General features: G+C 35.1%; 5 protein-coding genes across 11 annotated transcripts; 2 read left to right on the top strand and 3 right to left on the bottom strand.

The window, feature by feature from the left end:
• The first annotated feature begins 396 nt into the window (after positions 1-396).
• LOC140973696 (probable 26S proteasome non-ATPase regulatory subunit 3) lies at positions 397-4,253 on the top strand. Of its 2 annotated transcripts, none has more exons than XM_073436682.1 (10): positions 397-557; positions 657-730; positions 842-935; positions 1,017-1,207; positions 1,640-1,777; positions 1,861-1,997; positions 2,200-2,254; positions 2,339-2,449; positions 3,060-3,299; positions 3,484-4,253. In XM_073436682.1, the coding sequence occupies exons 3-10, from the start codon at positions 854-856 to the stop codon at positions 3,994-3,996; spliced, it is 1,467 nt and encodes a 488-aa protein (XP_073292783.1). In that variant the 5' UTR covers positions 397-557; positions 657-730; positions 842-853; the 3' UTR covers positions 3,997-4,253. The 2 variants fall into 2 exon arrangements, with proteins under 2 accessions (XP_073292783.1, XP_073292784.1); XM_073436683.1 differs by having other exon boundaries at positions 420-519.
• Positions 4,254-4,371: 118 nt separating this feature from the next.
• On the bottom strand, positions 4,372-6,349 carry LOC140973697 (uncharacterized). The gene is made up of 5 exons (XM_073436684.1): positions 6,185-6,349; positions 5,964-6,060; positions 5,151-5,229; positions 4,960-5,041; positions 4,372-4,640 (listed from the first exon to the last, which is right to left on the bottom strand). Exons 1-5 carry the CDS (start codon positions 6,215-6,217, stop codon positions 4,500-4,502), a joined length of 432 nt encoding a protein of 143 aa, XP_073292785.1. The 5' UTR covers positions 6,218-6,349; the 3' UTR covers positions 4,372-4,499.
• A 2,944-nt stretch (positions 6,350-9,293) lies between these two features.
• LOC140973695 (uncharacterized) lies at positions 9,294-9,794 on the bottom strand. Its single transcript, XM_073436680.1, has one exon. The coding sequence runs from the start codon at positions 9,786-9,788 to the stop codon at positions 9,405-9,407; it is 384 nt and encodes a 127-aa protein (XP_073292781.1). The 5' UTR covers positions 9,789-9,794; the 3' UTR covers positions 9,294-9,404.
• A 117-nt stretch (positions 9,795-9,911) lies between these two features.
• LOC140973694 (uncharacterized) lies at positions 9,912-12,727 on the top strand. 6 transcript variants are annotated; one of them, XM_073436673.1, is made up of 6 exons: positions 9,912-10,135; positions 10,228-10,389; positions 10,625-10,827; positions 10,977-11,217; positions 12,103-12,239; positions 12,320-12,727. In XM_073436673.1, the coding sequence occupies exons 2-6, from the start codon at positions 10,266-10,268 to the stop codon at positions 12,545-12,547; spliced, it is 933 nt and encodes a 310-aa protein (XP_073292774.1). In that variant the 5' UTR covers positions 9,912-10,135; positions 10,228-10,265; the 3' UTR covers positions 12,548-12,727. The 6 variants fall into 6 exon arrangements, with proteins under 6 accessions (XP_073292774.1, XP_073292775.1, XP_073292777.1 ...); XM_073436674.1 differs by having other exon boundaries at positions 9,975-10,135; positions 10,243-10,389; XM_073436676.1 differs by having other exon boundaries at positions 10,034-10,143.
• Positions 12,728-20,195: 7,468 nt separating this feature from the next.
• On the bottom strand, positions 20,196-21,694 carry LOC140973690 (aquaporin PIP2-7-like). Its single transcript, XM_073436669.1, has 4 exons — positions 21,362-21,694; positions 20,990-21,285; positions 20,698-20,838; positions 20,196-20,611 (listed from the first exon to the last, which is right to left on the bottom strand). Exons 1-4 carry the CDS (start codon positions 21,654-21,656, stop codon positions 20,492-20,494), a joined length of 852 nt encoding a protein of 283 aa, XP_073292770.1. The 5' UTR covers positions 21,657-21,694; the 3' UTR covers positions 20,196-20,491.
• Positions 21,695-21,928: the final 234 nt, after the last annotated feature.

The following is a 21,928-nucleotide window of genomic DNA, read 5'->3' as shown; positions in this document are numbered from 1 at the left end:
TGCATATTTTTGAGCCTATTTTCATATTGTTATATAAAATAGTTCAAAAAAACATATTTCATTAGCTCCTTTTCGTGTTTTGGAGTGTTCCTACGACCTATCACAAAACATAAGTTTTGTATAACGAAAGTTACATAAACGAAAACATAAGTTTTGTATAACGAAAGTTACATAAACGAAATGTGTAAGACAAATTCGTCTTAAAGATGCGAGTTCAACTCTAGTTTTGACTTATACATTGTTCGTTTTTTATTTCAATCTTTGTTACAAAGACATATGTCAACTTACGTGCCAAAATTATATCCTAACATAATGTAATTTAATTTCAACAAGAAAGGAACACAAATATATATACACTAGCATAGTAGCCAAGTAGCACAGAGTAGGGTTAAATGGACTACAAGCCTAAAACATAAACGATTATGCTAAAACTTATGCTCATAAAACCTTACGCATTGCTCGTAGTCGTAGAAATTTGGAAAAGGCGCTGGGCAAAGGAAAGGAGCTCACGATTTTAGGGTTTTTCTTCTTATTTGTCGATAAATTCAACGACCCAGGTTCCGATTCATCTTCCCCTTTTTCGCATGTTTTGTACACCCTCGATTTTCCTTTTTGTTTTTTTAAAAAAATGACCATTTTTGCCTACTGACTTGCAGCCGAAGAAAGTAATCGAAGGCTGCAGCTTTTCCCTTGGTTTCAGATCAAGAATCTCCATTTCTTCCAATTTCAGGTAAACATTGATCAGTCCTGGCAGATCGAAGTAAACGGGGAAGAAATGGAGTTTCCAGCTTTTACTTGTATAATTTATTACATGTCTATTATTTTTGCATTTCTATCTCAGATTTTTACAAAAATGACACAAGATGTCGAGATGCATGAGCAGCACCCCGCCCCTTCCAATTCCTATTCCAGCGATTCTCTCTCCACCCTCCAGCGTAAATATTTTTTTTTACGTGATTGTATATTCTCTTGGCATTTGGGGTTTTTTAAATAGTTTTGTGGGTGTCATCTTTCAGATTTAAAGGACATAGCAGCTTTGATTGAGACCGGAGCATTTTCACGTGAGGTTAGAAGAGTTGTAAGGGCAGTTCGATGGACTATTCAGCTCAGAAAGAAGCTCAATGATTCTGTTCTCTCAGCATTTCTCAATTATGTGCTTGTCCCTGGATCGGAGGTGAATTCACGGCTGTCTTCGTACATCACCAAGGTGAGAAGCAAGTTCGAGTCCGAAGCTAATATTTATATCCATATAGCTGTTAAAACTTTTGTGTTTACGCTGATTTAAAAGTGATTATTCGATTGATTTTTTAAATTGGAACGAATCATTCTGTGATGTACGGTGTCTCATGCTAATTGTCGAAATTTCCGGGTTAAAGTAGTTCATTGTTGATCTTGAGTGGAATAATTGAAGCTTCATACTTTACTCCATATTTTTGCCTATTTGCCACTTATTATGTTTTCTGAATTCTAGACTTGCCACGGCTATGGTCTTGGTAGTTGTTTAGAAACATAATTTTAATGCAACCATCCATGGATTTGAGATAGGTATTTTGTGCTGCAGTCACAAATTATGTCACAAGGAAATTGAAAGGGGTAGAATGTGTGCATGGTACTTCTTTTCATGAATTTATTCATATAGGATGATGAGCATGATATGGAAGTTGACTCCGCAACATCTGCTAATCAAGCCCCTGCAAAACACTCCTTACCGGAGATTGAGATCTATTGCTATCTGCTTGTTCTGATATTTCTGCTTGATAAGAAGAGATACGCTGAGGTATGGCTGTGTATGATTAACTTACTTCAAAGGCTTGTGTTTTTAAATTATGTCTTGAAATTGATGATTATATGTCTCTTTAGGCTAAGGCTTGTTCTTCTGCAAGCATTGCACGTCTGAAGAACCTCAACAGGCGAACTGTTGACGTCTTAGCCTCCAGGCTGTACTTTTACTACTCTTTAAGCTATGAACTTACTGGTGATCTAGCTGAAATACGTGGGTATGTCATGTGTCTTCTAGTTTAATTTTTTGGCAGCAGCGGTCGTGGCTCAACTTTGGGCAATGCACGGACTTGAAATTGCTGAATCAACTTATGTACAAATGAACTAATGAATTGAGATGCTATATGTTTGATTGTGTGCTAGTTTTAGTGTGTTTCATTATCAACTTCTGGTCTGATTGAAACTTTGATCTTTTAGCAGTAATCTACTTTCTTTCCACCGAACTGCTACTTTGCGCCACGACGAGCTGGGGCAGGTTTGTTTTATATTGGAAGAGCAATTAGTTTGTTGCCTTGGTTGTGCCTTTAATGATTTATGGAATAACAATGCCACAATACAGGAAACACTTCTGAATTTGTTACTGAGGAATTATCTCCATTACAACTTATATGATCAAGCAGAAAAGCTGAGATCAAAGGCTCCTCGTTTTGAAGCTCACTCAAATCAGCAGGCAACTCTAAAATACTGATCTAATAAACTCTATGCTTGTCAATGTTGGACTATTTTGTCACGTTTAGATTGTGATGATTTATTCTCTGGTTCATGTATATCGTTATTTAAGCCTGGAATATGTAAATATTGATACTTAGCAGGCAAGAATAACTTGATTGCAGAGACTCTTGAATTAAATTGTGTTAAAATGTAATGACTTAAAGCCCCTAGAACGTTGTAGATCCGAACAACAATAGGTAAGTAACAGTTAGTATAAAAGGAGCCGGAAAATGAGGAACTATATTATTAGGTATGGGAGTATCAAAACTTCTCAACCTCATCAAAATATTGCCCCAAAAATAATATTATCTTTCAGAAGTTATATTTGTAATATGAGCTTAGTTTATGTCATTATAAGCTGTTCTAAGATCCGTAGCATGATTTGATACTGAAAATGCTTTGATATTTTAGTTCTGATTAATTTGTGAAAGCAAAATATGTTCAATGCATAATTTCTGTCAGGTTTTCTTTCAAGCGTTGCAGTTTTCCTTTCAAAATGTTCCAGACACAGAATATGTTAGTTGAAGTGGTGTCTCTGTGATCTGTTCTGACCATGCCTGTATCTTCAGTTTTGTCGGTACCTCTTTTACTTGGGAAAGATCAGAACAATTCAGTTAGAGTACACTGATGCTAAAGAGTCACTCCTCCAAGCTGCTAGGAAAGCTCCACGTTCTGCTTTTGGTTTCCGAATTCAATGCAACAAGTGGGCTGTGATTGTCCGATTACTGCTTGGAGAGATCCCGGAAAGGACAGTTTTTATGCAGAAAGGAATGGAAAAAGCTCTGAGGCCTTACTTTGAGCTTACAAACGTAAGTGTGTGGCTCTTGGTGCTAGTGTTACGCCTGACTGACTGGCACTTATCACACGTTTAGCCACATGTTTCTCACTGTGTGGGCATGGTGGTAGCAAAATACTTTTAAAAAATGCTCTGAACTGGTTACGTATTTTTATCCTAGTCTAAGTTGATACTGACTTGTTATCCATGGGATTCAGGCTGTCCGAATTGGAGATTTGGGGCTGTTCAAAACCGTGGCTGAGAAATTTGCCAGCACCTTCAGTTCTGATCGAACAAACAACTTAATTGTTCGCCTACGTCACAATGTTATAAGGACAGGTTTACGCAACATTAGCATCTCGTACTCGAAGATCTCACTTACTGATGTAGCTAAGAAGCTTAGTTTGGATTCTCCAAATCCTGTTGCTGATGCAGAAAGCATCGTATCTAAAGCAATTCGAGATGGTGCAATTGAAGCTACATTGGATCATGCTAATGGATGGATGGTATCAAAGGAGACTGGGGATATTTACTCTACAAACGAGCCTCAAATAGCATTTAACTCAAGAATTACTTTCTGCTTGAATATGCACAATGAAGCAGTTCGTACCCTTCGATTTCCACCTAATTCTCACAAGGAAAAGGAAAGCGCGGAGAAGAGAAGAGAAAGGCATCAGCAAGAGCAAGAACTTGCTAAACACATAGCGGAGGAGGATGAGGATGAATTTTGAAGATAATAAGGTTCTCGCAATCAAATTGAACTGCCGACCAAATATCAAATTCTTACAAGGATATTTCGCTTTCTCAGAAGATGGCGTTACATATGTTTCTGTAGCCTTTTAATTCGCTATTTATTGTTACCCGAGTTCATGTTTAGGCTCAGATTTTTGTTATTTCTTTTACACCGTAGTCCTGTTTTTCTATCGCCAAAGTACGTCACTTTTTATTATCTCAGACGCCAAGATTTATTTCTCCAAGTTGAACTTTAGTATTTTCTCCGCAGTAACACATGGATGAGATACATGCCTCAACTTACTGGAAGAAATATTAACTAAATACTCAAATAACGAAAAACTTGATTCAGTTGGCATACATGGAGTATTCAATTGTATATCCAATATAAGCTGTATTTATCCTGAAACTGAGATGTGATTCAATTGTAAGTGTACCAAATGAAACCGGGAGCGAAGGAATAGAAAAAGCTTCAGGATAGGAGAAAACAAGCAGCTGCATTTCAACCAGCAGCACTTGTTCCGAATGATTTGACAATTGTACTGACTCTTTCAGCAAATATTTTGGAAGTTATCTTTTTACCCGGGACGTGAAATGAATTTGAGACTGCATCAACATAAGCTGTATGGAATCTCCTGAAAAACTGCACCAATTTTCATGCCAAACATAAATTTGCTGACATATCATGGATACTGAACGTCAATTGTGGTAAAACGATTCCAGTATAAAATTCTCAAATCAGTCAAAGGTATTAGAACTTCAATGTAATAACTGAGGACAACAAAGATGTTCAGGTTTTATATGATTTTCTACAGACCAACATAAAGAGTTACTTATCCGAATTTAGAGAAATTTTGAGATTTTATTTAAATTCATTTTCTAAACTATGTGCACGCTGCTGTGATGCAATTAAATGAAGAACAGTGTTTGCAGATAATCTCTGCATTGCAGGCAACACTTACATTTCTCACATCTGCATCCCGGACATCAAGATCTGTTGTCACCAGAATGAACTTCACCTTTGTATTAGTCAGGTAACCATACCTGAGAGCATCACATCATGAGCTACAAAAGCACTTGCAAGGCACAAGAAGAAATACACCCGCATCATGTTTTCACTCACTATCAGAGAAAGAAGGAACTTCACACTCACACTTTGTAGTTTTCGGTTGGATACAGCAAACCAAGAAATGTCTCATTTAGTGTTGGGGCAGCCTTTTTCGGATTGTTCACTGAGGTAAAAACAGAAGTCAACGAAGAGAAATATTCATTTCAACCATGATAAAACATGTAAGAGGTCAAATGGAGTGAAAAAAGGTTATAATTTCCTTTAAGCAAACACCCCAATAAACTGAAAGTCGAATCCAAAGATTTTTTTAACAGAATATTCACGAGGTCTCATATTGTAGTTGGGAGCTGCATTGTTTTTCCAATCGAGGGCAGGGCCAGCCTCTGCAGCGATCTGAGAGGGGTCAAGTCCATTGCAGTAACTTAATGCCAAGTAGTTTTAGGCTGCATCATCATCATTTCAGAATTCTCATCTCAATTCGGTCACTTATACAAAAATGTTTCACATTTATTTCAAAGATAAAGGCTGGTACATGAAATTACCATTCGAACTTCCTTCAAGAAAAATGATAAATCCTAATTGTCTTAAGCTCGGACACGAAGCAATTAGAGCAACTCAACCTTGTTCACTACTTCAATCTTTACTCCATAGATTTGACATCTGCTAATGCCTACTTGAATTTAATAATGCTCTTTGATAGCTTCAAAAAATTACCACTTGCAATACAATTTAGGGTTTCAAATGCAAATCTACTCGTATGTTTCTCTTAATCGCCACCTCTACACTGACTGGCAGCTGAAATTGGAAAATTACAGGTTGGCCTATCTTAGACCAGTAATATCGATGTTTGACCTGAAAAATTAAGCAAAATCGAAAAGATCGAGCAAATAAATTCACCTCTTTCATCGACAACGTCAAGAGAACAATGAACAATGTGATGAAGCTTGAGCGCATCATCTGCCTCAGTAAAACTCTGAATGTACAACGGATTGTTCTGCCATTAAGCACAAAAATGAAATCGACCAACAGTCACGAAAATCATTATTTTGATGTTCATCCATCACCAGAGCCAAAAACAAAGACAAAGACAAATCGAATCAACCGGTACGGCAGAGTACCTGGTGGCCGACGACGGTGACGCAGACAATCATTTCTGCGATGAATTAGATCCTACTGTTCAATGGAAATGGAATGATCACGCGAGACAGCAAATGCTCCAACTGAAAAGGTTAAAGCTATGTTTGGACGGAAAGACTTAATTAGGATTTCAAATTAAAGATATACCGGAGGGGAAAATGAAGAAAACCGGAGTCACGGAAGAGTTTATTAAAAAAAATGAGTGAATATAATTTACTTTTTTATTTTTTGTTTAAAATTTGTTTAAAAACTAATTTTTTTCATTAGTGTATTTAATTTTATATAAAATAAAATTTATAATTTAATTAAATAAAAAAACTTACTCGATTCAATTTTTCCATCTTTCCCGACTCAACCCTAGATCTCATTTCATTCCTTGTCTTCACAAAAAATCATTTTCTTTTCAACCTTCCATCCTCTCATTTTTTGGCTAACAATTAACCACGAGTCTACAAGTTATTCCTCTGCAACAAATCCAATAAGAAAACCACGTATTGTTAATAAATTTATTTTGAGATATGAAATTTATTGAGTCTCGTCAGTTTTCACGAAGCACGGCTTTCACGACCCACGGCTTCACGACCCTGGGTCGTGAACAGATTCACGACCCAGGGGTTGTGTGCTTCACGACCCAACTTTGGGTGGCCCAAGACCCAGGGTTGTGGGCTTCACGACCCACCCGAGGTCGTGACATGAAGATTTTATGACCCTTTCACGACCCATTAATTTTGAATTTTTATAATCAATAAAAAATTTTTGAATGCAAGTTAACTTTAGGATCAAGATACGTTGAAATTTGTAAGAAGATTGTATCATTTTTAAATGAGAAAGAGATAAAATATTTGGTGCAGTACACTCAATTTGATAATTTAATTTTATGTGCTAAGCATTATAATAATTTCAATCAAAATTGGGTCGAAGGTTATAACTGGTCACAAAATCAACCNAAAATTAATTTCATATGCTTTGATATACATTCATTACATTAAAGTGAATATGTAATGAAATTTGTTATGAATTTTTTTAGTTCTATTATTATAAAATTTGTTAAGAATTTTAGTAGAATTATAAAATTTGTTAATGTTTATATACAATAAACATTAATTTCATATGTTTCGATGTACGTTCATTAAAGTGAATATGTAATGAAATTTGTTATGAATTTTTTTAGTTCTATTATTATAAAATTTGTTATGAATTTTAGTGGAATTATAAAACTTGTTAAGATTTTTAGTCGAGTATAAATTCAACCCACATTGTTAGAATAAGAGATACATTCTTCGACTTGTTATGAATATTTTAACTAACATACTTAAATTATAACATATAACTAATGGTTACACAAATAAATTTTTTATATATATTTATATTCTAATCATATATAAAGTTAATTATATATTATAAAATGATCAAAACTCAAAAATATCAAAAATTTCTTACCCACTCGACCCAAACCCTAAACCCTAAACCAAACCTCTAACATTATCACTCGACCCACTCGTCCCAAAATTTAAGGGAAATTGGACTTCACTCCCCAGCCGTCGTTTTTTTTGTGTTCAGTCCCTGGATACTTTTTTAGTACCACATTTCCACATGAAGTGTACCACAATTTGTATAACATAGTACCACAATTTTGTGGGTAGGGAGTGAACCCAAATAAATGTTTTGATTGGGGATTTTTCACCAACTTCCCCCAAAATTTAAACAATTTACCACCTGCGCGACCCAAATTTAAAAATCTACTACACACATTACAATCTTGTCCACTCGACCCACACCAAAATTAAAAATTCACCACAAACACATTACATATTAATAAAATCAAATCGATTGTCTTTAAATTCAAACAAATTACATATCATTCAATCTTATCTTCTACTAAATTCTCCTACAGATGGAAATCTGTTTTGTTTTTTCCTTCGACTGTAAATACTCACACTAACTCCACTCACAAAAATTCTAAAAAAAAAAACAATCAGAACTAAACTGAAACAAATCTAGCAATACAGAGCATTCGAGTATATACTTACTTCTCTACAAATCTTCAAATTTTCAAATGATTTTTAATTATTTTGTCGTGAAAAACACATAAATAACGGGAATAAATGAAAACTCAAATCGAGGAGGGATATATCAATTAAAAAAATATTTTTTTAAAAAGTAAAATCTAACTAATTAATTAATGACTTAATAAATGAACTCACCTAATTAACAGCATTCAACTTCCTTTTTTCGATTTATAAAAGTAAAAATCCTTTTTATTTAATTAAATTTAAAATGTGTCGTATATTTTTTATTGTCCCGGAGAGTGGACCTCATTTCGGACAATCGGATAGGATAATATATTTTTTGTCTTCATTTATTATTCGAACAACTAAAACAATATTAAATTAAATAAACATTTTTTTTATCTATTCAATTAAAAATCAACCAATTATGAAATTGTCCTATTTATTGAAATTTCAGTTATAAAACTTAGAATTTGATTTAACTAAATAATTAAACTTTGCAAAGTTTGATGGATTAAAATCGCAGGAGAAGTTAGTTGAAATGTGACATTTAATTTTCGATTATGTGCATGGACGACTTTTAAGTGGTCTATATCTTCTTACATAAAATTCTTGTGAGACGGTCTCACGGATCAATTTTGTTGGTCGAATCTCTTATTTGGATCATCCATGAAAAAATCTTACTTTTTATGCTAAGAATATTACTTTTGATTATGAATATCGACATGGTTGACTCGTCTCACAGATAAAGATTCGTGAGATCGTCTCACAAGAGACTTACTCATCTTCTTATGGTTTAATAAAATATATTAAATTTTAACGGATCAATTTTATGAAATAAATGTCGGCTCAATCCATAATCGTGAAAAGAAACCTATATCCAAAATTTAAATCAAGATTTCAAATTCGCACGAAATAAAAGCATTTTTAAATAATTTATTCTCCGAAATTCTTCTTTTGGGGATCCAAATCACAAACCGAACTTGTGTCCTAACTAACTCTTTCCAATTGTGTGGAAGGATTAATCGAAAGCTCATTCATTATTTTCGCTCAAAACTAATCGCTACAAGAAAACAGAACATCAAGAAAATGAGGTTATTCATTCATTCATCCATACAAAATGTGAGGCAACATCGCCTTTTACCTTTCAAAATCACAAAAAAAGAAAACAAAAAAGAAGGTAATCAATCAATCAAACACCGTTCTTGATCAAATTGCGCCTCGCCAGAAATCTAGCCACAGACGGGGTGAGTGCCAACGTGATCGGGACCCTGACTGGAAACAGCGCCTTATTAATCAGCAGCGCCAAAGCCAACGCACCGCCACTCGATGATGCCAGCTCTGCCGTCCGATTCCTCACCTTCCCTGAATCAGAACCCATTTCAGGAGCTTCTTCGATCTTCTTCTCCTTGGAGACTCCAGGCATGCCCACTTTTTCCAGCATTGATTCCACATCGACGTTGCTTTTAATGGCGACGTACAGCCCACTGATTGACGCAGCGGAAACTGAGAAATGTACTCCCAATCCCACTTTACCGTATTTCTTCAGGAGCTCTTTGAATCTTCCAGCTACCATGGTTTGGTTTCGTGAGAGCGAGTGTGTTCTGCAATTTGTCTAGGAAGAAAGTTACTTCGCTAGGGTTTTAGAAAGTTGCAGCAGACCATTTAGAAATTGAGGTCAAGGGGTAAAAATTGAGCTCTTTTGGGCTTTTGTGGCTGAAACTTTGGGCTTTTGTTGTCCAATTGAGTTGGGCCCCAATTACCGTGTTACATCTTCTTGGCCCAATACGAGTTACCTCAAATCTATATTCATGGGGAAGGCGAAAATCCCCGTCCCTGAACTTTCTTCTTCTCAACTGCTCACTGGTTCGCGGCTGACGTTTTCACTTCTGTATTTGAATATTTCAAGACCTGAAATTTCTTGTACGTAGGTTGATTTTTCTTGTGCTGGCGTTATTTTTTCTATTATTATACTTCTTTTTCTAGGTATTTTTGTGTATATATTTGTGATTCAGGGATCCTTGTATTAGTTTCCGGGAGATATTGAAAAACGATGGCGGAAGAAGGGAGGGTGCATCCAGATTGCAGAAATGCATCAAACCCTTATCATGAATGCGGTGATTTTTGCTTCAAGTTTATTGCTGAAGTAAAGAAAAAGATGGTAGGCGCTGATGCAGGTAGGCTTCTGAATAACTTAGTCAATGTTTCTTCAAGATTATTTTGGCTGAGGTAAATAGGGCTGATCGAAGAAATATTATCACTTTGTGGGTTGAATTTTACGAATATTTACGTGCAATTTGCTGATGCTTGTTGAACTTATGATGTTGATATTAATGTGGTATGTTACACTATATTTCTGTCAAGATATGGTGTATCATGGTGTATTTAACCGCTGTTCATGTATCTTCATAGGGTTACAAGCTGATGATGACCACGCACGGCCATTTGTGGTCGCTAAGCAGGGTAAGACAGTAGCATCTGATGATGAAAGAGATGTCGGTGAGGATCATTCTGATGGGGAGTCTGGTGGTGATGATGATGACGATGCAGCAAATGAATTGGCTGGTAATCTTACAGGAAGGCAGAAAAAGTTATTTGATTTGAGGTTGAAAATGGTGAGGATCCAATGTAAATTGTAAACAGTCTGTTTTCTTTATGTATACATTTTGGGATTGATGCAGATAAAGGTTATTCTTTCATCAGTTCTTTGACCTAATAGTCTGTAATTTACCGTTTCTAATATTTCTTTCCTTTGTCTTTATAGAATGAGGCAAGAAAAGCCAATCAGACTGCTATGGTCGCAGAGAAGAAAAAATCAGAAGCCCCAACGGAGTCTAGAGGCATTTCCAAGCAAAAATGGTTGGAGGAGAGGAAGAAGAAAATTGGAAAACTTCTAGACTCCAATGGCTTAGATATGAGTAAAGCATATATGCTGGACACACAAGATATGGCAGAGGCAAAGTATAAGAAATGGGAGAAGGACCCTGCTCCGGCTGGTTGGGATGGTAAGTTGCCAATCTTTTCTTTGTTTGTTTTTCTTTTTAAGCGTTACCTCTATTTGATGCACTGCTGCTGTTGACATGATTTTTGCTTACCAGGCTGTTCTTATATTTATTTCTGGTGTATGGTTAATTTAGTTATCAATATGTTCACATATGACATAGCCATGCTGTTTGGAACCTGAATTTATGAGTTCATTGGAACCTTTAGATGGCAATATGACATGTTTCCATTGATTGGAATGCCTAAATGCTCATCATACCTTCAGTTGGATAAAAAAAACATTATATGATTTTTCAATTAGTGGCAATATTTTAGCACTACCCATCCTGCTCGCGCTTTACACTGAAGATGTTTTATTCGCCAAAACCATGCCATCTATATATTAGGAAACTGCACTGTAGAGTGTAGCCGTGGAATAAATTTTTTATTCCGGCCAAGTTTTGAGTAGTTTAATTTCAGAAACTCTAAACAGTGTTTTGTGAACATTTAGAAATTATAGGAGTTTGCATCAACAAGTGCTCAATAAACTCTCTTTTTTTATTTTCAGTTTTTCAGAGCTTTAGCATTTTTTCCCTCTTGTTTTCCGTGTTCTGCATCTTGGTGATAGTTTTAACAATTATGAAACAACTATGTCGGAAACATGCTCAATAGGAAATTACAACTGTAACTTTCCATGGAAAACTAGGAAACGATGACTATGATATTGAATTTTAGAATAAATTTTGAACAGTGATTATATTCTACATCTTCTGTTAGTTTATATATTTTCCCTTTTCTTCTATTCATGGAATTGTGAGTTGCTGGTGTTTCTGAGGACCACCAGGTTGATGGCCTTACCCTCAACGTTGTGTTTCTTCATACAATTGACCTCATGGTGTCTTTTACAGTTTTTAATCATAGAACTTTGTACGATGCATACAAGAAAAGGACAAAAAATATTGACGTAGATCTTGACGAGTACAACAGAATGAAAGAAGCTGATCCAGAGTTTTACCGAGAGGCTTCAAGTCTACAATATGGAAAAGTAATTATCAGCATATGTTTTGAGCTGAGTTCTGTTTACTTTTTGACCTGTCTGGAGAGATTCTCATTTTATTTTTTCAGGCACCAAAGATCTCGGAGGAAAAGATTGACAGAATGGTCAAGGAACTCAAGGACAGGGAAGAGAAGTCACGGTCTTTCAGCAGGAGGAGAAAGTTCCGGGAAGAAAAGGATATCGACTCAATTAATGACCGAAATGAGCACTTCAATAAAAAGATTGAACGTGCCTTTGGCAAATACACATTGGAGATCAAGAACAATCTTGAAAGAGGAACAGCTTTGCCAGATTAAGGTACTACTGTGTCATTGAAATATCCTACTGTACTTTGTATCCTGGAAACCTACGAATCCTTTTAAAGCCGGAGCATGCCGTTTTTTTTGCTTTTCGTGTGTAAGTAGACCTGGATTGAGATGTACAATAACTTTGATCATTTTGATGCATGATCTCAAAATGTGTGATTGTGTGATATAGCTCACTGGTTCTTGAGGCCACAATATATTAGAGAAAGATAGCAGAAAAATACAGCTGACACACACGAAAACGGAATTGAAAGTTAAATAATGATGGTAGGAACCAAAATGATAAATGTTACAATCTCTTACGAAGGAAATATTCGCTTCCCTAGCTCAACTAGTATCACTCAATTGAAAATAACGACCGACTCTCAGCAATCAGTCTGCTCCTATTTTTCCCCTCTCTTCCCATGCACAGGCCCCTTCTTTCTTCTAGAATATACTTGTGATAACAGGAAAGGATGTGCTACACCTGGTGATTTTCACCCGGTGTAACATCTACCATGCATTGAGCATTGGGTAAGAGCTCCTCAATGCCCGATTTGGCGCAGGCTCAATGCCCAATGAATAGTCTTCCTGAGGAAACATAGCCTTTGCCTGTGATAATGAACCCAATTTGTTTTCATGACAAATTGGTTGCGAGTTCTTAGTCTCCCATTGAATGCTAAATGGTCGCCCAATCTTGTAGCGTTGTCATGATGGATTCAGGCTGGTGAGTATGTTCTGAAAAATAATATGCCCCCATTTGTTATCCGAATTCAGCAGACTCCTCTTGATTTTGAAGATGGGTGGCCAGGCTATCTCCTGTTAAAACTGGGTCAGCGTCTGAAAGGGCTTTCCAACCATATCAAACCAACTACGCATCATGTCCCTCGTGCAATTCTTCCGCCACATGGAACAATATGCAATGAGTCCACATATCTCCAGCCTGCCTATTCTATCCATTTTCTTATTATTATTTAATATAATATATCTTGTAAAATCCCATTTCTGATCCTTAATGATTATTATTATTATTATTAGTGATATAATTAGCTATCTTGAGTTTTCAACTAATGGTCTAGAAAAGTTTTGTAGGTCGTTGCTTTGGTTCATTTGTGAAATAGACAACGTACCCCAAAAAGACACTCTTACTTGTAATGGTATTATTTCAATCAAGGTTGAAATTCCATTCACTATAATGTACATATCTGCAACACAAGTGAAGATGCATATTTAGTATGAGACTAGTTCTTGCCTAGAAAAACAGAGTGCGTTAAAGGGGTTTTGCTATCAAAACCGATTGTTTGTGCTAAAAATAAGTTTTGGGCTCAATATGGAAAGCCCATTAAATTTTGAAGAAAAGCCCGATGGAATTGGCCCGATCGATTTGGCAATTGAAACAAACTTTCATTGGCCAAGAAGCCCAATTGACATTAGGAAGACTGAGTAAGAATTCAAATTAATTTGAATCAAGTTGGCAGAGATTGTGGGTGAAAGATCGTGTAAAAGTGAAGGGAGTAGAAAGAAACGTTCAAACAGTGAACAAGGCAGGGAAGAATAAGCAGAAAGAAACACAATTTAATATAGTTAAAACAAATTGCAAACTCTCTGCAAAATTTTATAGTGATGAATGAATAGTTTGTCATGTTTATATATCTTTAATTTGATATTTTTCCATTGATTTTGAAAATAAATATGAGCTAATATTCATTTATATTCATATTATAAGAGAAAAGAGCGAAGAAAACATGAAAAACGCGGGTAAGCTATGCATGCTGCCCAAAAGCAGCAAAACAGATCCAAAGACGCGGGGCGCCGATTTTCGGGTGCAAGGGCGCTTGTTCGCGCAAAAGCCTATTTGTACTAGGTTTTTCGCGTTATAAAAGAGGACAACCATTTTTGAAGATGATGAGACACTTTCATTAATTTTTTTTTACCCTCTAACACCCAATAACACAGCACACAACCACACATTCAATGAGGCCCGAGTCACGAATTTGAACCGTAAACGTAAGGCGTAATTGAATCACAATACAAAGAAAATTCATTTGGGGATAGACAGTTAATTTTACTCTATTATTTTTATTATCGACCTTGATTTATTGAAGAGTTTTTTTAAGGGGAAGTGAGTGAAAAATCCCCAATCAAAATATTTCTTTGGGTTCACTCCCTACCCATAAAATTGTGGTACTGTGTCATACAAAATATGGTACACTTCATGTGGAAATGTGGTACTAAAAAAGTACCCAGGGACTGAACACAAAAAAAATCGACGGCTGGAGACTGAAGACCAATTTTCCGTTTTTTTAATATGTCTTATATGTTTGATTATTTCACTACAAACTTATTGGTTGTCTCCAAAAATTGACAGAGCTTAATTGATTTCATGTGTTGTATATTATTTTATCTATTATTTGTGTATTTATAGTACCGAGTATTTTTCAATTTATCAAAAGTTATAGTTTGTGGTAACGGTGTAACTCAAATATTTTAAATTGTACATCAGCTCAAGCTTCATGTTTCGACTACTCTATCCGACATGGACAATTATTGCACTCAACAATCTCTCTCCCAATAATTACACTTCATGCAATAAATGAGAATCGAATCCGAGATCTTTGCTCTGATACCAATTGTAGGTCTGAAAGCTTTACCAAAAGTTATAGTTGATAATAGTAATGTAACTCAAATCTTTTAAATCATACAATATCTCAAGCTCCATATTTCGATTGCTCTACCCAACATGGATAATTATTGCAGCAAACATCCTATTTTATTTGCCTTTAAATTTATTGATTACAAATTGGATATTAAATTTATTCGAAATCTGACCGTCGAAAGAGAATATTTTGAATAGGTTCATAGGAAGATACACTCTGGGATTTTTGTAGAGTTTGGGAGGTCTACAATTTTCTTTGAAGCCGTTGAAAGAAAACCATAGAACTTGATTAAATTATTTTGATATTTGATTGCTGATAGAGATATCGATATTGACATTAAAATAATAAAATTTACTCGACACTCGAGAGATGCAGTTAATAAAAATTAATGATTCTTGGCCTACAAATTGGAATATGTGATATGATCCATTAATATGATCTCATGAATGGAAATTTAGTGAAATCTTATATCATCATGTATCCAATTTCGTCTTTTAAATTTAGCAATATTTAATTTATTTTATTTTATTTTATTTCAGTCTTAGTCTTGATTTTCTAAATAAAGTTGAGATTATTTTAATCTACTACTATTAATATGAATATAAATTTTCAATCTTTTGTGGGAACGATACTTTACTCACCATATATTAAAATTTGACATCGTACGTTTGCAAGCAAAAATCATGCAACAATTTTTTGGTATCGCTTCTGGGGATTGATTTAATTTAGTTTACACTAATATTGTTAACAAGTGATTTTGATTTTAATTTAGATATTTTTTTATTTATTTTCGTAATTACTATAAGTTGATTCGATTTCTTTGATTTTGTTTCTTCTGAAAGTGTAGACATATATAGTCGGGCCAAAGGATGTTTCTCTATGTCTGATTTCTTTGATTTTCTTTGTCTCTATGTCTGCAACTTTCTTTGATTTTTTTTTTTTTTTCACTTCTCAAATTTTTATAGGATATGTGAAGACGAAGTTTGAAATGAAAAATGATTCAAGCAAATATAGAAATGATCTAGGTGATCTTTGACTCGTTTGTGTCTTTCAAGCTTACCATATAAACAAAAGCAATCATAGTGTCCACTTTTGAGCCTTAATGAATAAAAATGGATTATGCTTTACATATATTTAGAACCTCATTCGATATTATTTTATATGACCCGCTATTTACTTATGAGGCTAAATTAATTCGTATCCTTAACAAAAAGGGTACAAGGAATCTCAACTGATGCACATAAAGCTATTATAAATTTTTGAGCTTATTGGAAAAATTTGCAGAATGTGATAAAAAAAAATTAAATTAAAATGAGATAATATGCCTAATGAGCTAATTGCAAGATAACTCGAAAATGGTCAAGGCATGGAAAAAATAGAAAGAATGATGGAATATTCAAGAAGAAGAAAAGCCGCATGTGCATATAATAATACTCTCTTGTCTGTTTTTCTTGATCCCTTGTTTTGTAGCTGAACCCAAGGCTTAATTGTAAGATTCAAAATGAGATAATGTAATCCAACTACATGCTGGGAATAATGAAAAATACCTAATTAAATTATTTTAATTGTATTAATTAAATGTGGTAGACATGTTTAAAATATGATTTTTTTATTAGAATGTATAAAACAGTGTTTTTAAAGGTTATTCAAGACGCGATCGAGGAAGTGAGATCGGGGACCATAAAGGAAAAATATTTTCATTAAATTATTATTTTTAATTATTTAATGTATGGTTTATTTTATATGTTATTTTCGAAAATGATGTCTCCGTCCCTCTCCGCCAACGTTCTTCGCATCTTAAATTATTTTTCGTGCGTGAAATAAGCAAAGGCACGCCTTAATCTCACTTCACTCATCGTTCATACCATATTATGTATGTTAATACATGTTTGCATGAAAAATATGATACACTTCCTTTTATTTGCGTTTTTATGGCATATACATGATAGAACTTTAGTTTTCATGCTTTTTAAACTATGTTATTGATGCACAAAGGTACTGCCATGGTAAGGTCATTAAAAGAGATGTTTTTCAGTATGTTTAAGGGTCGTAAGGGGCATGGATAAGGGCTAGAACGAGTCAAGGCAAGGGCTGAACATTTTTGGGTTTGTAAAGGAACTAGGGTTTCGACTTTTGGAGTTCATGAAGGGGGCGGCCGCTAGCTATGTTGGGTCGTGTCCAGAGGTCCCTAAAAGAGTCTAGTCATGGTCCTAGATGACTGGTACTGTACCTGGTGCGAGGAGGGGGGCTGTAGTTGCTAGGATGGAGTCGCGCGAGGCTTGAAGGGCACGACTTGATGGGCTGTGCATGCTTGGTTCATTAGCTCTGGTCCAACAGCTTGTTAAGGGCTCGGTCATGGTCCTAGGAAGATTGCATAAGGGCTGGTCTTAATGGTTAAGGGCTAGGACCGAAGGGGTGCAAGGTTGTGAGGCTAGGGTTTCATTCGAATCATGGCAGAAAATTTTCAGAAGCTTGCTAGGTGGTTTCTATGGATTTAAATGGCTTGATTTGAGTTGCATAGGGTATGGTTAGATGTTAATAAGCTATGGTTCAAGTTTTAAAAAGAATTGAGAAATTAGTCGAGAAGTTTAAGTTTACGTCTAAGAAATATTTATAAGTGTATTTTAAGGTGTTATGTTAATTTTGGATGGTTTTGGGTCGTCATTTTAAGGTATAAGGGTAAATTAGTAAAGTTAGGGTTTCAGGAGCAAAACAGTCATTTTACACCTGAAAAAATGTTAGACGCCTTAAATGCTGTAATGAATGTTAAAATGTTTATTTTGAAAGTTTATGGAATTCTATGATGGAAAACGATAATGTTAAAAGACGTGTTGCATGCTTGGTTTTAATGAAAAAATTATATATATGTATGTATGTATATTTCGGCTGAATAGTAAAAGTAAAAAAAATTCTAGTATATTTTATAGAAAAACGAGTAGTAGATGTTTCATTAATAGTACAAGCTTTAAAAGTCCTTTTGATTTATGTTTGTAAATGTCTATAATAATGCCTAAGGGTATGAAGTTCAAGCTTATGGGATATTTCAATCAAAAAGTTATGTAGTCTATAGTTAATACGATTTGATCCACTAAAATATGCAAGAAACTTGTAAGTGACTTATCACACACACGCGTTCATGATTTATCTGAGGTGATGAGTTAGAGGAGTTATGAAGTCACTTACTAGTATCTTGATGCATTTCTTGATCATGCATGAATTCGATTGTAGAGACAGAAGATGAAAATCGTGAAATTAAATCTATGGCCAAATTATGAACTCGTTCTTTATTTCCTTTTAAATCACATGTTTTCTCGAGGACGAGCAAAAATAAAGTTTGGGGGTGTTTGATGAGCCCATAATTTTTCGTGTTTATAGGTTCTTAATTTGATATTTTTCATTGATTTTGAGCATGAACATGAGCTATAAATAAATTCAAAAGAGTGAAAAAAAAAGCATGAAAATCATTGCTGGTGTGCTATGTTTGTTGCCCACAAGTTGCAAAACAGATCCAGACGCGCGGGGGCGCCGATTTCGGGTGTAGGTGCGCTTGTTCGCACATAAACCTATACGTACTGAGATTTTGTGCATCGTTTTTTATCCGTTAATGTTATAAATAGAATAGGAAAAACCATTTTTGAAGAGAAGGAAACACTTTCATTATTCTTTCACCCTAGAACACCCAAGAACACAAAACCCAAACACACAACTACATATTAAAATAGGCTTGAGACACAAATTTGAGACGCGAGAGCGAACGACAGGTGATAGTTAATTCACAAAAGAGATGAGATTCATATGGAGACAGATAATTAACTTTACTGATCTATAATTTTTATTATTTTCATTGATTATTGATGAGATTTTTGAATATGTTTGTGTGTATTATAAACTTATTAGTTGTCTCTAGAGATTGACGGAGCTTGATTGATTTCATGTTTTGAATATTATTTTGCCTATTATTATTATTTGTTATTACAATTTTTTTGTGTATTCCTCTTTTGTTTGCATATTAATTTAGGGATAAAAAATGTATTCAAATTTTGAAATTTGGGAAAGAAGATTTGGAATAAGATTATAGGAAAACACGACCTAGGATGTTGTAGAGTTCAGGAGGCCTACAATTTCCTTTGAAGTTGTTGAAAGAGAACAATAATAGTTGATTAAATTATTTTTATGTTTGATTTCTTATAAAGATATAGACGTTGACATTATAATGATAAAATTTACTCAACATTCGAGAGATGCAACAAATAATACTGAAGGGTTTCTTGGTCCATAAATTAGAATAGGCAATATCATTAATATGATTTGCATTAATGAAAATTGGGTAAATCTTGTATATAGCTCCGTCTCAGATCGTGTACTCAAAGTCTTCCTTGAAGTTCTCTATTATTTAATTTATTTTAGTTTATCTTAATTTTTGTCTTTATTTTTTAAATAAAATCGAGATTACTTTAATTATATTACTTAGTATGAAAATAAATTTTCAATCAAACGATATTTTACTCATCATATATTAAAACTTAACATTGTACACTTGTGACCGAAAATTACACAACATATAGACTTAGTTTAAAGCATATTTCACATTTCATTTGCGGATTCTAGNTATTGGGAGTTATTTCTCCAATTTCTAGACTATTTTTCTTTGTTTTATCGTTATATTTTCTTATGAGATTAAACCTATGATCAATTTCGTTCGATTTAAAGAAGTTAGATTTTTTACGTTTTTATGCATATTGGTGTACTTATACCTGACAACCACAAATTCAAAATTTTGTGCAAACATCAATATTATCTACACACAACCCGAATATTCCTATAAAAAATATAAAAAGAGATTGCTATCCTTCTCGGGTAAAATTTGTCTTTGGCAAACGGTGGATAGAAGTGATGTGAAGCATGGAAGAATGGCATGTGAAAATTGAGGTATTGTCTTTTTCTTGGATCTCATTCTTACAAATAATTATTTTATGATACTTCTTGTAAATAAATAATAAATGTAAATAAGAGACATCTCATTTACTATCAATAAAGAAACAAAACAAGATAAGCACCACTTGCCTTTGTCGCATTGCCAACTACAATTTAATACACTGCCAAAACTACACACAAAAGATTTACTCAAATTTAAACCCCCCCCCAAAAAAAAGGAAGAAATTGCCAATGATAAACATTATCCTTCCATTACACACAAAAGCCAACAAATAGATTAACAAGAAATATGACGGATGTGCAGATATCAACTAGGAAACAATGCAGATTTGATTCGATTGCATGTTCAATTTTTGGAAAACGCCTAGTTGTTGGTGTTGCTCCTGAAGGATCCCAGAGCTTTAATGGCCGCAGCCCGCAGAATAAACTGGTGGTAAATCGTCGCCGCAAGGGCTCCCACGAACGGCCCGACCCAGAAAATCCACTGTTGGTCAAGTTAATTTCAAAACAAACAATTTCATCAGCGTCGACCAGTGAAATATTTTGCTGACTAGGTGATAATAAAGGTACCTGGTCATCCCAAATTTTTCCATTATTGTAAATCACAGCAGCTCCAAAGCTCCTAGCAGGATTAATACCAGTTCCAGTAATTGGGATTGTGGCCAAATGAACCATGAAAACCGCAAATCCAATAGGAAGTGGAGCCAAAACCTGCCCACAAAAACCATCCATAAGTACACGTTACTTGACGGATCTCAAGAAATGATCCCAAAAATCAACAAGGTTGAAAGTAATCAAGAAAAGCCATGCATATCATGAATTAAGAAATATATTCTTTCGAGCATGCAAACAAGCTGCGTACCGGGACATGAGAATCACGGGCGCTTCGCTTTGGATCAGTGGCGGAGAAGACGGTGTAAACAAGCACAAAAGTGCCGACTATCTCAGCACCCAGAGCGGTTCCCTTGTTGTAACCAGGTTGCACGAAATTAGCGCCGCCTCCGAGTCTGTTGTAGAAACTCTTCATGAAGGCTTTGACCAAACCGACGCCACAGATAGCACCCAAACACTGTGCCACCATGTAAGCAACAGCTCTAACCAGGGACAACTTCCTCGCCAAGAACAACCCGAGAGTCACCGCCGGGTTAATATGACCCCCTGAAAAATCTCAGGTTAAGCAATATTTTAAATATTTCTAGAAAGAAATCAAAATTTGATCTTTCTTTTGTTGTACCTGAGATGCCAGCAGTGCAGTAGACAAGGATGAAGATCATCCCGCCGAAGGCCCACGCAATTCCAAGGATACCGACGCCGTCACACAGATCGGCATTATTGAGCTTTACGTGGCCGATGACGGTGGCGACACCGATATAGAGGAAGAGGAGGGTAGCAATGAACTCAGCTATGAGGGCTCTGTAGAAAGACCAGAGCTTGAGCTCCTCCAAAGTGAACAGCGGCGAAGGCGGCGGATCCACGTAATCCTTTCCCGTCTGCTGCACCGGTGCTTCTTCACTCACTTCTTTCGCCATTCTCTTTTTATGGAATTTTGCAAGAGGGAGTTGGAATGAAAGAGAGTCATTTATGGACAAGGAAAGGGCATTTCTGGAAAAGTGCATTTTCCACATTTTAATTTTAATTTTAATTTTCAAGTATTTCAAGTGGCAGCAGTGAGAAGGGGATACTTTTAGAGCTTTCAAGAAATTTGAAAAAAGTGATGTGTACGACCGCAATTATGGAGGGTTTTTTGTCTTACATTTTAGTTCCCCTTTAAAATGTACTTTGCATCCAAAAATAAATTTTA

This window comes from Primulina huaijiensis, chromosome 3 (assembly GCF_012295235.1).
Source record: "Primulina huaijiensis isolate GDHJ02 chromosome 3, ASM1229523v2, whole genome shotgun sequence".
Lineage (NCBI taxonomy): Eukaryota > Viridiplantae > Streptophyta > Magnoliopsida > Lamiales > Gesneriaceae > Primulina > Primulina huaijiensis.
The sequence above is the reverse complement of the archived record's forward strand: the minus strand, read 5'-3'. Positions and strand labels throughout refer to the sequence as shown.